This window comes from Cavia porcellus, unplaced genomic scaffold, assembly GCF_034190915.1.
Source record: "Cavia porcellus strain 051 isolate PalLab524CR breed Dunkin Hartley unplaced genomic scaffold, mCavPor4.1 scaffold_9, whole genome shotgun sequence".
In the NCBI taxonomy this organism is placed as follows: domain Eukaryota; kingdom Metazoa; phylum Chordata; class Mammalia; order Rodentia; family Caviidae; genus Cavia; species Cavia porcellus.
The window spans coordinates 23,858,586-23,873,631 of record NW_026947492.1 but is presented as its reverse complement, the minus strand read 5'-3'; the positions used below and the strand labels follow the sequence as shown (position 1 = coordinate 23,873,631).

Here is a 15,046-nt window from a genome sequence, read left to right as displayed (position 1 = left end):
AAATCAGCAGATACGGAACCTGTGGCTACAGAGGCCAGCTGTGTGCAGTAAAGAACACAGGTGAGGCTCTGTGTCCCTGAGGGCACGGAGAGCTGGGAGCTAAGCCCTGAGCAGCTCCATGAGAGAGGCAGCAGGTGCAGTGTGCGTGCGAGAGGGGCCTGTGGAGACTGGAGGAAGGTGGGTGACAGTTACTGGGTGTCACTGTTCCTGAAAGATTTGGTGAGAGAAAGATGAGATCTGCTGACTTAGAATTAGGGTATGTGTGAGAGACCAGGGCCTCACTCCTGCTAGCAGGTGCTCTACTACTGAGCTGCTTTCCCACTGGCTTTTAACTTTTATTTTGAGATGTGGTTTCACTAGGTTGCCCAGACTGGCCTTGAATTTGCGGTCCTCCTGCCTCAGCATTGTGAGTAGCTGGGATTATAGGTATATACCCCCATGCTTGGCTCTTCATGAATTTTTAATTAAGGATGACTCCTTATTGGTGATGAGGGTTGAAGACAGTATGAACCGAAGGTCCTCATGCTGGCTGTGCATAGTGACTGTCCGACTGGTGGCTGGAGCCCAGCATCGTCAGGGTTCTGGCATCAGGTTGTACACTAGTTCTTTTAGGATCAAGTACTAGGTATTGGAAGCCTGTGTGGACTGGGTTGTTTCTGTTACTAGTGTTCAACTTTGCCGTATGATGCAGAGCAGCCAGGCAGTAGGCAGGTGAACCGGCGGAGCTGTGTTCTGTACTGTGTTCCACAGGCAGTGGTGGGTTGCTGCCCTGTCGAATGCATCATGGACGTCTGCAGCTACAGTTGGTCAGGGCTCCTTTTCCGTGTGCTGCTGGAATGTGTCCAGCACATTGCTGTTTAAAGAGCCAGAGAATCTGGACAGCTCTATCTACAAGTTTAACTGGAGGGGGAAGAATAAGAGAGTACTTGTGGTCAGGAGAGGAAGTTTTTAGAATGGGTGAGTTGAAGTGTTGTCGGGAAGGCTGTGTGTAGAGTGGGATATTGAAGGTGCAGGGGAGCAGGGGAATGGCGTCATGGTGGACATCCAGGCTTGGCTCTGGATGGCAGGAGGCAGTGCAGAAACTGGAGCCACAGCAGTGGGCTGGTCTGTTTCCTGTGATGCTTTGGTCTGCTGCTTCTCCAGTGTAAAGGAGGCAGAGGGCTGAGGCGGGAGCGAGACCCTCTCAGGGAACATGCAGAGCAGGGTGACCAGTGACCAGTGGCAGTGTTGGGACGGGCAGGCCACTGTCTGTATCAGCTTTTCATTGTTGACCTGTCATGGTACTCTGCCTCTTTGTGTGCTTTGTTTCCTCAGGGATCCCTCAGCTGCCCAATTGGAAGTGCAGGGAATGAGTTTGAGTTTTGTTAGGTGGCAGTGACAAAGAGGGCAGAGGGGAGAGGGCAAGTGCGACTCTATGGGGAAGTGCTTTATTGGAACGATGCTCTTGGAATTAGTGAGATGGTGCAGTGTTTGTCCGGGAACTGTGACACAGCCTTACTCATATTGTTGGAGGCAGTAGGGTTTCCTGCTCTAAACTGAGTAACAGTCCATCATATTTTCTTTATCCATTCATTCACTGATGGACATGTAGGTCGTTTTTACATCTCGGGGTTCTAGTGACTTTCTTGATGGGATAGAATACCCAACACTCACAATTTAAAGGAGGAGCCGATTATTTTGATTCACAGTTTGTAGAGGTTTCCAGTCCATAGTTGGCTGGTGTCGAGGCTGGGCAGCACAGTGGAAGAGAAATAGCTCATGATGTGGCCACAGGAGGAGGGAAGGAGATGGACCCTTCCTGGCCACACCTCAGTGTCCCACCTCCTAGCACCAAGCCTCCCCTCCCGGCATCCTGTTCAGTTCTGAGCTCTTCAGTGTGTTGACCCACAGGTGAGCATTCTCGTGACCTGGTCACACCTCCAAAGCCCCTGCTAAGCAGCGAGTGATCTGCGTGTGCTTGTTTATTTCTGGGCTGTTTGGAACAGGTTTTTATGTTTGCTTGCTGTTCTAGAACCAGGGAGAAGTGCAGGACCTGAAGGCCCTGATGGGTGTAGCAGACACTTACCTCTGCTCTGTAGGACATGGCTGTGAGGAAGTGAGCAGCATCCCCGGGGTGCAGGATCAGGGAAAACAGGCTTTCATTCTAAACAAGTAGAGGAGGGTACGGGAAGGGGGTGATGAGGCTGCAGAGGAACAGACTGGCTGAGAAACGAGGTTTCCAGAAAGCAAAGTCCTGAGGGGCGAGGCGTAGAAGTGGAGGTTGCAGGATGCAGCTGGTGCTGGTGGTGCGTGTCGGCCGGTGGGGCGAAGGGAGTGTGGTTTCAGTACCTCTCGGGAAGTGCAGCTGCCTTCTCACATAGGTAGGTGTAGGTGGTGGTGTCCTGCGCTGCCTTCCAGCCTGGGCAGGAGTGTTAAGTACCCTCGTGTACCAAAAGCTGCTTTAGGAGTCTGAGCAGAGTGACATGGGAGGAGGATGCAGAATGGGGGGCTTTTGTCTCAAGGCGAAGGAGTCGAGCTCTTTTCTCCTTGGGCCTTCGGGCTGCTGTGCGGGGTGCAGGATGCCTCCTCCAGCCAGCTGACAGGCTGACTTTCCACCTGCAGTCAATCTGATGTCCTCTGTGACTCCCACCACTTTTAGAACTGCTTTTAATACAGGCCTTTTCCTTACTTGGCTCTACACTCCTGAGGGTGTGGAGAGAACGCACAGGTGACCCTGGCACACAGTGGCACTCAGTGAAGGTGCTTACCGAAGGAGTTATTTAACTAGGCGACATCCAGGAGTAGTGGTCGGACAGCCAGTGGGTGGGCATCATATTGCTACAGGGCCTGATGTAGTCTCTGGCGTGCATAGAGCAGGTAAGGAGAAAGTGAGATTCTGCATAACATCTTAGATCTTTTTGGTTTTTTTGTCTCCTCTTCCCCCAGGTCAGTCCCAGGATAATGAAAAAGAGTTAGCTGCACTGTTCCAGCTATGGCTAGAGACAAAAGACCAGGCCTTCTGTAAGGTGTGATTTTGAAATACCAACTCTTCCTCATTGGGTTACCAGAGCCCTCAAATCACTGGAAATTCTTTAGACCATTTACCTGTTAACATTTTCCTTTTCTTCAGCAAGAAAATGAAGACAGCTCAGATGCCACGACCCCTGTCCCTCGGGTGTGAGTACTGTGCCATCGTGGTGGGTGGTTTCCTGTGAAGCTGTGCTTTATAGTCTTGCCGTGGTTCTGCTGACACGTCTTAGTGTGTTAGGCTTCCTGGGCCCTTGGCGCCTAAGAGGCTGTTCATGCTCACCTACCTCAGCGTAGCTTTGGGGGAATGGGTTGGTTGGGAGATGGGACATACTCTGCCTTAACCGTGGTTATCCTGTTTTCCATGTGTGTGCCTCCTGGGATCCCATTTGAGAATGATTTATCTAGTCTGGCCATTACCGAGAAACTAGGTAATGAGGTTATATGGGTTGGTAAAGGTTAGTGACAGAACCTCCACTAGTTTATATCCCTTGACATCTAGTCTTGGGCTGTTTATATCATGTTGGAGTTTCCTGTCTGGTATGGTTCTGGGTTAGGTTTATTTTTTTGCACTACTAGGGATCAAACTCAGGACCTGGTGCATGCTAGACAAGTGCTGAACCACTGAGCTACACTCCTATTTTTGGAAGATTTTTGGAACTCCAGCACAGAGACCCAAGTGTGTCAAACATAAATATATGTGTTTACATAATAGAGAGAAGTAGTATGTTTAGAAGGCAGGAGATTGTCACTTCCCTGTCATCCATGACGCTTGAAGTCCTTTGTTCCCCTGGGCCTGAATTTTCTGCCATTAGATTGGGCTTACTTATCAGTAGTGCTGAAAATGCTAGGTAAAGGTATTTTTCTGGGTTTCTAAGAACCCAATACTAGTGGAAACATCATCAGGAATTGCTGGGTAGGAGCTGGACAGCAGAGTCTGCAGTCCTTGCGTAGTTAGAAGAACCTTCCTATGCGCTGGAGCAGGAAGAGGGCTGTGTCCCTCCAGCAGCCCTCGGAGTTCTTACGAAATTCCTTCTGTGTTTCAGAAGAACTGACTATGTGGTGCGGCCCAGCACAGGCGAGGAGAAGCGGGTGTTTCAGGAGCAGGTAAGGGATTCCTAGCAGGATTATGGGGCTTGGCACCGTAGGGCTGTGCAGAGGGAGGTGTGAGCTCACTCCCCTTGAGTCCACTCTGGGGTGGTCGACGTGCCTCAGACCTCCTGCTTGTTGGTGAGATGTCTGATTCTTGTTGGAGGCTGAAGTGTGCAGGTGAGAGTGATGTGAAGAACCATAAGTGATGAGAACCATGTTGATGATCTTTCAGCAAAATGCATTTTATTTCCTTGTGCTTTGCCAGTGGGCGCAGAAGAGCGTCCTTTTCCTGCTGAGGTTGACCTGCACTGGAGTCGTGTTTCCTTCCTGTTGTAATCTCTCCCCTCACAGATCCCCTCACTGTACGGGAGCTCCAAAGAGGAGCCCCTAGTTCTGACTCAGGAGCCTTCTCTTTCTTCTGCATAGGAGCGGTACAGATACAGCCAGCCCCACAAGGCATTCACCTTCCGCATGCACGGCTTCGAGTCAGTGGTGGGGCCAGTGAAGGGTGTGTTTGACAAGGAGACCTCCCTCAACAAGGCCCGAGAACACTCCCTGCTGCGCTCGGACCGTCCGGCCTATGTCACCATCCTGTCTCTTGGTATGTGATGCATCTATCAGAGATTTATTTTCACTCTGCAGCTTCTTTCAAGACAACTGTGTCCTGAGGCCATAAGCACCTGCCTGGCAAGTGCTAGGTTGTGAGTTCAATCCCAGATACCAGGAAAAAAAAAAAACAAACGACAGCCATGTCCTCTGCTCACAAACTCACTCACCTGCCCACCTCCCTCTCCTGGGTCAGGCTTCTTACTGCGTAGGGGCTTTGTAGTGGGAAAGATGAAGTGGAGAATCTGGTTCTAAAGATCAAAGCCACAAGGTGGTGTTTCTTCATCAAGTTAGTTAGGCTAATGTTTATGTTTATTTGGAAATTGCCCACAGGCCAGCTAAACAGTTAGGGTAAGTGATAGGGATTTTCTTCCCTAATGATTTTTAGGTGCCATGAATCCCCTTGGCAGAAAAAAACCTGTGGGTCCCTCCTTAGTACACTTTTAAAGGCATAAAAGCCTAAAGCTACAAAGGAAATCATTTATATTGAAAAAAATCTATCAAGATGTTAGAAAAAGTTTATATGCAAAAATATGTGTTTTTGTTACGATACTAAGTGGCAGGTCTTACAACTTCTATAACTTCCAAATGGGAATGAATGTAAATTATATTTTGAGTAATCCTCACTATCTGTAAAGTAAGAATGTATGAGTTGTGTTAATTAAGTCACAGGACTTCCATTACATGGTTCACAGGCTTTATTCATAATGGAAGGAAGCACTAGATTTCAGTGAAGATACCGCATTTTTCTTCCCCAAGTTTAGGGCTGCTCTGAGTGCCAGGGCATCTGCTGCCCTTTCTCCTGCCTGAGTGCAATGTGGGAAACTGCAGTGGCAGGGCGCTGGCCACCAGAGGGCGTGAGTTCCTAATGCTCTTCAGGGAGGCTGAGCAGCAGGAACCTGGGAAAGGAACCCTGGGTTGGGCTGTCAGTCCTCAGCGGAACCTGACTGACTCTTGGGCTTTGCTTTCTGGCACGTCAGTGCGGGATGCTGCGGCCCGGCTGCCTAACGGGGAAGGCACGCGGGCAGAGATCTGTGAGCTGCTCAAGGACTCGCAGTTTCTTGCTCCAGACGTCACCAGCACTCAGGTAAGCTGGGAAACGGCTTTGAATTGCTTGCCTCAGAGTGGATTTAAGAAAACTCACTGGGAAATACATCACTTTTTTCTTTTGGGCTGAAGCGCAAATCTAGGGCCGTACACTCACCACCACAAGCGCTAATGTAACTTTTTTTTCAACATGGGGAGAAGAATTTGAGATGGATTCTCTATGCAACCCAGGCTGGTCTTGAACTTATGACCCTCCTGCTTCATCCTCCTGAATCCTTAAATTACAAGTGTTTGTGCCTAAAACAAATTTTTAAACAACTGACAAAACTAGGTGTGTTGGCAAGTGTGTTAATCAAGGTGGAGAGGCCAGGGCGGGGTGCTCACAAGCTCACAGTTGGCCTGAGAACAGAGTGAGAACCCTGCTCAAACAAATAAAAAATAACAATGAAAAACAGAAAGAAGTGAAGGGCATCTTGAAATATACAAGTAGTGATAACCAAAGACTCGTCAACGAAGCACAAATTTGACCCCAAGCTTAGTACAGGAAAGACTGCTGCAGGTCCCGAGTCCCCATCATCCTTACAGTAGGAGCAGATCAATTTCTCAGCAGGTTCACAGCGAGTTCTGTTTGGCTAAGTGTGTTGGTGGGCCATCAGAAAGACACTGCTGGGCTGCAGAAGATCAGAGCTTTGATCAGTGATTTTTCTCTAGGGTACAAACAGCTTCTTGCAGTTGGTCCTGACTTGGCCTTTGCTTTGCCCTGCTCTGATCTTAGGTGAACACAGTCGTGAGTGGTGCCCTGGATCGCCTACATTATGAAAAAGACCCTTGTGTAAAGTATGACATTGGACGAAAGTTGTGGATCTACCTGCATCGTGACCGGAGTGAGGAGGAGTTTGGTATGTGTAGCCTCTGAGCAGCATGTCCCGGTAGACTAGGGGTGCTTCCGACTTTCCTAGCTCCATTATTTTTCCCTTTGGCATTTGGGCAAGAGATTATGGACGCAGGATCCAATCCAGCAGTGAGGCTGGCAGCAAGGCCTCAGTTTTTTATAACCCTAAGCCCCCCTCTTTAACGCTGCATGGTCAAACTCTTGCTGAAGTTACCGCTCTTGTTCACAGAGAGGATTCACCAAGCACAAGCAGCTGCAGCTAAAGCCAGGAAAGCCCTTCAGCAGAAGCCCAAGCCCCCTTCCAAGGTGGTGAGTGACCTCAATGAGCACTGCCCGAGGGGTTGGGGTGGACCAGCTGGATGCCAGCTTGGCTTTCTTAGGGCCTGTGTTCTTGAGATACCTACAGTGAATTCCTCCGTGTCTTCCTCTAGAAATCCAGTAACAAGGAGAGCTCCATGAAGGTCCTGAGCAGTGGCACTTCGGAGCAGAGCCAGATGAGTCTCAGTGACTCCAGCATGCCGCCTACCCCAGTCACACCCGTGACGCCCACCACACCAGCATTGCCTGCTACACCCATCTCCCCTCCTCCTGTGTCATCAGTGAACAAAAGTGGTCCTACTTCTGTCTCTGAACCAGCAAAGTCTAGCTCAGGGTGAGTGCCTCTGCTTTTTCTCTAGCTTTTTCCTAGAGTCCTTTGTGTTCTCCTAAGCTTTTGTTCATGGTTTTTCCCTGATTTTCCTCACAGTGTTCTTCTGGTGTCCTCGCCAACAATGCCACAGTTAGGAACGATGCTTTCCCCAGCGTCCAGCCAGACTCCACCCAGTTCTCAGGCGCCTGCCCGGGTTGTGAGCCACTCTGGCTCTGCTGGGCTGCCCCAGGTGCGAGTGGTGGCCCAGCCCAGCCTTCCTGCTGTGCCCCAGCAGCCAGCAGGGCCAGCACCGACACTGCCACAGATGCCAGCAGGACCACAGATCCGGGTGCCAGCCACTGCCACACAGACCAAAGTAGTGCCCCAGGTAAACAGGGAAGCTCAAGTTGTTAGAAACAGGGGCAGTGGACCCCCAGGTTGGCTGATGAGTCAGGAGGCATCGTCAGGAAGGAGTGGGGAAGTGAGGTGGTGGTTGCTGCTAATGAAGTTCACTAAAATAACTCCTTAATAGTAAAAGCAAGTTAGGCACTTATCTTCTTGACATCTTGGAATCAGGCCTTCTCAGCAGTTTAGCGGTTTATCCGGGATTCCAATGGCAGGGTGCTCATAGAGGTGGAATGTGGGTCCAAACCTGAGATTCTCATTCCAGCTTCCTTCCATTGTCCTTAGCCTCGCCACTGGCCGGTTGTGTGAGTTTTCAGTGTGCTGAGCCTTAGGCAATGTGAGGAGCCCCTCCTGGGGGCTGAAGCGTGGGAGACCCTGCTGCAGTACTGGTCTCCAGCTCACTGTCCAACCGAGCATTCGATCTCATGTCTTGAACTAGGCCGTCATGACCACTGTTCCTGTCAAAGCGCAGTCTACAGCAGCTACTGTGCAGCGGCCTGGCCCTGGGCAGACTGGGCTTACTGTGACAAGTCTCCCTGCCGCAGCCAGCCCTGTGAGCAAGCCAGCCACGAGTTCTCCCGGAAGCTCGGCTCCAAGTGCCTCCACAACTGCTGTCATTCAAAACGTTACAGGGCAGAACATTATCAAGCAGGTGGGTAGGCCTGACGCTTGTGTCCTGAAGCAGAGGGTCTCTGGGTGCTAGCTTCCTGAATCAGTCATATGCCTGTGGAGAGAAGATTTGTCATCTTTGACCCTTAGGATTGAGTTCCCATCCAAGACACTCTAGCCTTTGTGGATGCCCAAGAGATTTCTTCTGCTTCCTTATAATTCAGCATTTGATAGTTGAATTTCTGGATTTAAAGTTACTGCTTCATGAACTTACTTAGTTCAGTTCTTATGATCATATTTTATTGGTTTTTCAGTTTATCACCACTAAAGGTCAGCGCACTGGAACTTTCCTGGTTGTGAATGTGGAAGGATAACTATTGCGTATTAAAGAATTTTGATGCAGACTAGCATTTAGAACTGAGAGGAGTGCTTTGTGTACACCTTCATTGAACTGTTAGGTGTTGGTCTGTCTCGACGCTATGGGGAGGCACTTTACACGGCATTTTTTTTTTTTTTTTTGGTCTTTTTTTATTGGTACCAGGGATCGAACTCACGACTGCCTGCTTGCAAGGCAGGTGCTTATGCTGCTGAGCTAAATCCCCAGCCCTTTACACGCATTTTATAGGTGAGGAAATAGAGCCACACAATGATGACCTAACCTTTCTTTCAGTGACCCAGTTTCCTTCCGTGTGGCAGGCACTGTGTAAGGGTTTGAGGAGTGTGTAGTGTATTAATTAACTGAGCTCGTGCCTTTGGGAAGCTCAGGTTCTCCTAAGGCGAAGAGATAGGGCTACATCAAGAAGCAGCTCCTGTGTGGAGTGGATGAAGCTGGAAGAGGCTTGTGGGATGCTTAGAAGTGGGTTCAAAGGAGAGTAAGGTGAGAAAGCGGAGACGGTAAGGCTAGGTAATTTTTAGAGGAATTTCGCATCTGAAGAGCAGAGAACTGGGCTGGCAAGGAATGTGAGTGGGAGTGGAGTAGGGAGGAAGGTGTGGAGCAGAGCCCTTGGTACCTGGCATGTTGGCGTCTCTGCAGCACAGCACCAGAGGGACCAGAGATAGGAAGCCCTGAGCAGGGTGGGGCCTGAGCTGTGGCTCCTGGGATCGGCCTTTGGGGAGTGGGTGTTCGGGACCAGGCTGGCTCCTGCTCAAAGGTGTCGTGCTGTGCTGCTGCTTTCAGAATGGAGGCGGCCCGTCCACCAGCAGTCACGTGTGAGACAGTTGGGGAACACAAGTGTGCCGGCGTGATTATGGTGGGTAATAGTAACATTGGGATTGTGAGTAGTTTTTATTTTAAAAGTATCTTTTCAAGTTTGGAGGTATATTTGCAAGTTTTAAGTGGTACGGTGATGAATCTTGGGTTGCCAAGATAAGACTGGGTCTTACATATTTTTGCTCCAAAAGACACAGTAGAACTTGTTTTCAGGGGATGTCTTATTTTTTTTCATGTACAGCACTATATTTTTTCAAGTACAAAATGTACATTTATTCAGATGTGGTTGTGCCTTCTTCTGGAATACGATCCTAACTCTCCAAACCCTGGATTCTGGCCTAAATTTCTTGCAGCTGCGTTTCCTCTCTGATTGCTGACCTGGCCTCTCATGTCCAGGAGAAGAGCTTCCTTCTTGCTCATGTAACCTCCTCACAGTGCATTAGCAACACAGCCGTGCGTGATTCTAACCCGTGCATTCTTCCCCAAGGCATGGCCTCGCAGGCGGCTTTGCAGTGTTCACTGAGGACGTGAGACAGGAGTGGCCGCAAAAATGGTGATGGCCGAGAGTGAGGCTGTGCACAGGAACGGTGCAAAATCGCGGCACCAGAATTCAGAAAACACTTCTTTATTTCACACAGATGTATTAAGTGTGTCCAGTGCCACACAGGATGTATTGAATCAGGAAGAGTCACAGGAGACACAGCCACGTCTGTCTGTCACCTGTGCGTGGTGCCTGCATATTGTGTTTGTATCCGATGGTCACTCAGCAGTAAGGCTTGAGTTCACTTATTTGCATAGGAATTTATTATTCATAGGTGCCTGCTTGAGTATTTACAAATGTTAATTATAATTTGTACTGTCATTGAAGTGTTAATGTCCATGAGAATTATTTATGTTTAACTGTATATGAATGTTATAGCACACTCGCTGTGTGTTGTAGTGGGTGGACTGAATGCATCTGATTGGCTAGTGAAACTAACTGGGTCTTGTTCTAGAGGTATGGCTTATATTTTGAGCACCCTGACATACCATTCTAGGGCTTGTTTTCAGTTAGGTCTTATTTCTGGAAAACTGTGGTACCCTGAAGTGCTCCAGTGTAGATGTAGCTCAGTGGTGAGGTTTTAGGTTTACTCCCAGAACTTTGCCCCCTAAAGGCCCCTCACAAGATTCCAGTCTCCTACTCCTATCTCCCAGAAGCGGGGAAAGATAAACCAAGACCCATAAAGTGATTACTTCGGTTGCTGAGTAAATGATATGGGTTTGTTACATTTTTCTCTGTTGATGTGCATGTTTACCATTTTTCAAAATAAGAATTAAAGCTATGTGGAGATTTGCCGGATGCTGCTGTGTAACCCGGTTAGCGTCATGGATCCTTTTATCAGTGTACGTCTCCCCCATCCAGGTGGCTATCACTGGGCAGCTTGGTGTGAAGCCCCAGACAGGCAACAGCATTCCACTCACAGCCACTAACTTCCGTATCCAGGGTAAGGATGTGCTGCGGCTGCCTCCCTCCTCTATCACCACAGATGCTAAGGGCCAGACGGTTCTGCGAATCACTCCGGACATGATGGCCACGTTGGCCAAGTCCCAGGTTACCACTGTCAAATTGACCCAGGACCTCTTCGGGACAGGAAGTGGCACTGCAGGCAAAGGCATCTCTGCTACCCTACATGTCACCTCCAATCCTGTGCATGCTGCCGAGAGCCCTGCCAGGGCCAGCTCTGCCAGTGCGCCTGCCTCCGCCCCAGCAGGTACCACCGTGGTCAAAGTGACACCTGACCTCAAGCCGACAGAAGCCTCAAGCTCAGCTTTTCGATTGATGCCAGCCTTGGGCATGAGCGTGGCAGATCAGAAGGGAAAAAACACAGTGGCCTCGTCAGAAGCAAAACCAGCTGCCACAATCCGCATCGTGCAGGGCCTGGGTGTGATGCCTCCCAAAGCAGGCCAGACCATCACCGTTGCAGCCCATGCCAAGCCAGGGGCCTCAGTAGCCAGCGGGTCTGGAACTGTCCATTCTCCAGCAGTGTCTTTGCCTAGTATGAGCGCTGCCATGTCCAAGACTGTGGCTGTGGCTTCTGGGGCCACAAGCACCCCCATCAGCATCGGGACAGGAGCCCCCACTGTGCGGCAAGTCCCTGTCGGCACCACAGTTGTGTCCACGTCCCAGGCTGTGAGTAGCATCGGTGTTAAAAAGCAGCCCTCTGCTCAGGGAACTTCTCTGTAGAAGTGGAAATAGAAACCCTATCCGTATGGGCTCATTTGACCCAAATAGATTTGCTGACTGGGAGACTTCGTTGTTGTTTTCTTTTGAAACTTACAAAACTTACAGAAACGTAGTCATGCATGCGTTCTTATAAAATATTAATGGTGCTGGAAGCTCACGGTAAAATGTAGGATTTCTTCCATTGCCACTCCAGTTCTCTCTTCACAAGGGCTAGTCACTGTTGCTAACGTGTCGTTACCCTTCTGGTCCTTTCCCTGAGTGTTTTCATTTGTATACATATAGTTTAAAGGAAAGAAAAGAAAACAAAACCAAACCCTGAGACTTCTGAGAGCTCCTCCCAGCCATATAAAATTGCTTTTTTTTAAAATATCTTGGGAATTGTTCTAGGCTGTACTCAGATAATCCATAGAATGGATTGTACTTCAGGATACCCAGCGCACGGGACAGGCCCTCGTACGTGTGCCTGAACATGTGTGGGTATTCCTGAAGTGGAGACTGATGGCTAGGATGCATCATAAAGGTGCGTGCTCTGAGTGCTTTTGTGCTCCAGTTGCATTGGCACGCGGGCCACATCAACTCACGTGTTGGCCGGGCAGCCTGCTGCCACCTCTGGTAGCAGTCAGGCCTGGTGGGTTCAAGTGGAAAGTTTGTTAACTGTGTTCCTGCCTTTCTGGTGGAAAGCAGTTCTTTGCCAGTGTTGCTTCCTGATCCCCAACGAGGTTGAGCACCTGTTCATGTGGAGCCTGGCCTGTTCTCTAGTGATGTGAAGGCCTTGGCTAGGCTTGCAGTGTTTGGCTTTTTCACGTTGTTGAAGGCAGCGCTTTATAACTGTATATGTATGGAAATGTCTTCTAGTTTGTCTTTTTTTTTTGGCCATACTGAGCATAAAGGAAGGAGGATACACATAATAAAGTAAGCAGACCAGTAACCCTGACCATGGGTTAAAAGGACATTGTTTAGCTTTCTGTATCACACATGAAGAAGGAAAAAAGTAGGGAAACTGCTTTCCTCTCCTTGCTCTTAAATCTCCTGATACAGAAGTCTGCATTGGGGTGTTCTTGTCATGTTCAGTCTAGGCAAACACAGCTGAGAGTATTTGCAGGGGCAGGAAGTAATGGGAAGTGCCTTTTTCCTATCCAGCCACCTAGTTAAGCTAGTTGTAGTAACTGTACTGCTGATCCAGCCTGTCATAAATGCCCTTCAAGAAGGAAATAGTCATGAGTGCATCCCTGTGGAGGCAGCAGCTTGAGGTGTCTCTGCTTGCTGCCATCTGTATGTAATGGGCCAGAGATTGTGAGGCTCTCAGCAGACGTGGTGTGAGCCCCGCAGCAGTGTGCATGCCTGCTGCTTCATAGTTAGTCTCCTGGAGGGAGATGCCACCAGGTTTAATCTGCACCAGATTTCACTGTGTATAAATGTGAAACACTGGGTTTTATAGGAGTTCGGTGGTAGGGCCCTTGCCCAGCATGTCTGAATCCCTGGGTTTGTTCCTCAGCATCACACACAAAAATCCAACCAAGCAAACAAGTGTTAGAAATGAGGCAGCCTGAGAACAGGTGGTGGATGCAATGACAATCTTACTACTCCCAAAACCCCTGAGAGCCTCAGCTTTCTCTGTTTCTCCCGTCTTCCTTGTTTATGGTTTTTCTCGGGCCTGACTAGCTTTGGGGTTGCACTTTCCACTTGATCAAGTTTATTACTAGTGTCCCCAAACTAACCTCTCTCAGTTCTGGGAGAAGCAGAAAGCACCTGGAGAATGTGCTCTGTCCTCCTCCATGTGCTGCCATGTGTGCTCTGCAGTTCTCCCCCGCTGAGCCTGCATTCCTGTGAGGGCTGGTTCTGCACTTGCGCATTAACTCCTGAGCACGCTGTCCTTCTTCCTGTTGGTTTTATCACCGTTCCTGTGCTGCCAGGTACTGGGGAGCACCACGGAGTGCAGGCTGCCCTTGGGCTCAGAACCTGGAAGTGTGCATGAGTGAACACATACTTATCTTTGTGCTTCGGGAACAGGTTTTATCCTAATGAAAGCAGATAGGTGAAGCTGTCCAGTAGGTAGCGTAAAAGGTCACCGGACACCCGAATGGCATGTGAACTGCTTTCTTAGGCTGTCTAAGTCTAAATTCCTGGTAGGAACAGGGGCTAAAAGCAGCCATAGAGCTGGCTGCTCCCTTCTCGTCCTCTCAGGGTGACATTTGGTTTCTCTCATCTCTTGCTATGCCATCAAAACTGGTTGCTCTTTCTTTGTAGGGGAAGCTGCCTACCCGGATCACAGTGCCGCTGTCGGTGATTAGCCAGCCAATGAAGGGCAAGAGCGTGGTCACGGCCCCCATCATCAAAGGCAACCTTGGAGCCAAGTGAGTGCTGCTTGCAGTGAAGGACCCAACTCAGCAGGGCCTGGGGGTGCTTCTAACACCCGACCTTCTCACAGAATGGAAATTTGGCTGTGTTCCTCCCCCCACCCTGCCGTCTCTTTCTCTTTGAGCTCATTAGTAATCTTTATTGAACGTCTGTTACCATTCAAGCTGACATGGTAGAGTAGGGGAGGAATTATTAAAAAAGTAATACATTCAGTGGTAGAAAAGCAAAGGAGAAGGAGCTTGGGAGGTGCAGGACTGGTGATGTGGGCTTTGGTTGGACTAAGGAGCCTCCCCTCGGACAGGTGACAGTTTCCTGTGTCCCTGACTTAGAAACAAAGAGCATGGTGAGATGAGTCCAGCGGTCTCAAGCGTGTGTGAAGAAGCCATTGGGCAGGGGCTCTTTCTCTTCTGAAGAGATAGCAGGCCCAGAACTTCTAGGCTCAAGCAGTCCTTCTGCTTCGGTCTCTTGCGTAGCTGGGGCCGCAGGTGTGTTCCACTGGGGTGAGCCAGGGAGGGGCGCCTTGTCCGGAGCACGCTTTCGGGGCCTTGCTTTACTGCTGCTTAGTAAGGCGCAGAGCCTTGGGCTATGAATACACTGGGGGCTCCTGCAGTGAGAGGCAGAGGCAGAAAGAAGATGGTCTCAATGCTGCTTCCAGTTGAACCCAGAAGGCTGGAATTTCACGAGGCACTGGCCCTCCCTGTTGACCCCAGTCATGTGCTGGGCCTGGGCTGGAGGAACACCCTGTGATGCAGTTTCCCCTACATCTGCTTTCCCTCTGCAGCCTCAGTGGCTTGGGCCGCAATATCATTCTCACAACCATGCCAGCAGGTACCAAGCTCATCGCTGGCAACAAACCTGTCAGCTTCCTCACTGCACAGCAGCTACAGCAGCTTCAGCAGCAAGGTCAGGCCACACAGGTAAGGCTGAGGCAGCGCTGCATGGTCCAGTGTTTCCTGCAGTTACTCTCAG

The 15,046-nt window shown here is 49.8% G+C and overlaps 2 protein-coding genes across 11 annotated transcripts in view; one reads left to right on the top strand and one right to left on the bottom strand.

Annotated features, from left to right (window-relative positions):
- The window catches only part of Nfrkb (nuclear factor related to kappaB binding protein), a 36,939-nt gene that overhangs the window by 15,268 nt on the left and 6,625 nt on the right, over positions 1-15,046 (top strand). For 5 of the 7 annotated variants that reach the window (XR_010049738.1, XR_010049739.1, XM_063256071.1 and 2 more), the window contains exons 13-25: positions 2,926-3,005; positions 3,110-3,156; positions 4,053-4,113; positions 4,525-4,699; positions 5,685-5,791; positions 6,527-6,650; positions 6,873-6,952; positions 7,075-7,295; positions 7,389-7,659; positions 8,116-8,328; positions 10,898-11,665; positions 13,967-14,073; positions 14,859-14,994. Coding sequence is in view for 5 of the 7 variants with exons in the window: in XM_063256071.1 (XP_063112141.1) it covers positions 2,926-3,005; positions 3,110-3,156; positions 4,053-4,113; positions 4,525-4,699; positions 5,685-5,791; positions 6,527-6,650; positions 6,873-6,952; positions 7,075-7,295; positions 7,389-7,659; positions 8,116-8,328; positions 10,898-11,665; positions 13,967-14,073; positions 14,859-14,994 (2,390 nt within the window). In the remaining 2 variants the exon portion in view is untranslated. The remainder of the gene's footprint in view (positions 1-2,925; positions 3,006-3,109; positions 3,157-4,052; positions 4,114-4,524; positions 4,700-5,684; positions 5,792-6,526; positions 6,651-6,872; positions 6,953-7,074; positions 7,296-7,388; positions 7,660-8,115; positions 8,329-10,897; positions 11,666-13,966; positions 14,074-14,858; positions 14,995-15,046) is intronic. The other 2 variants (XM_063256074.1, XM_063256072.1) reach the window with 1 other exon arrangement.
- Tmem45b (transmembrane protein 45B) overlaps positions 12,133-15,046 on the bottom strand; it is a 37,901-nt gene continuing 34,987 nt past the window's right edge. For 2 of the 4 annotated variants that reach the window (XM_063256075.1, XM_063256076.1), the window contains exon 7: positions 14,190-14,681. In XM_063256075.1, coding sequence (XP_063112145.1) covers positions 14,441-14,681 — 241 coding nt within the window. In that variant the 3' untranslated portion in view covers positions 14,190-14,440. Of the gene's footprint in view, positions 13,679-14,189; positions 14,682-15,046 lie in introns of those variants that run through there. The other 2 variants (XM_063256078.1, XM_063256077.1) reach the window with 2 other exon arrangements.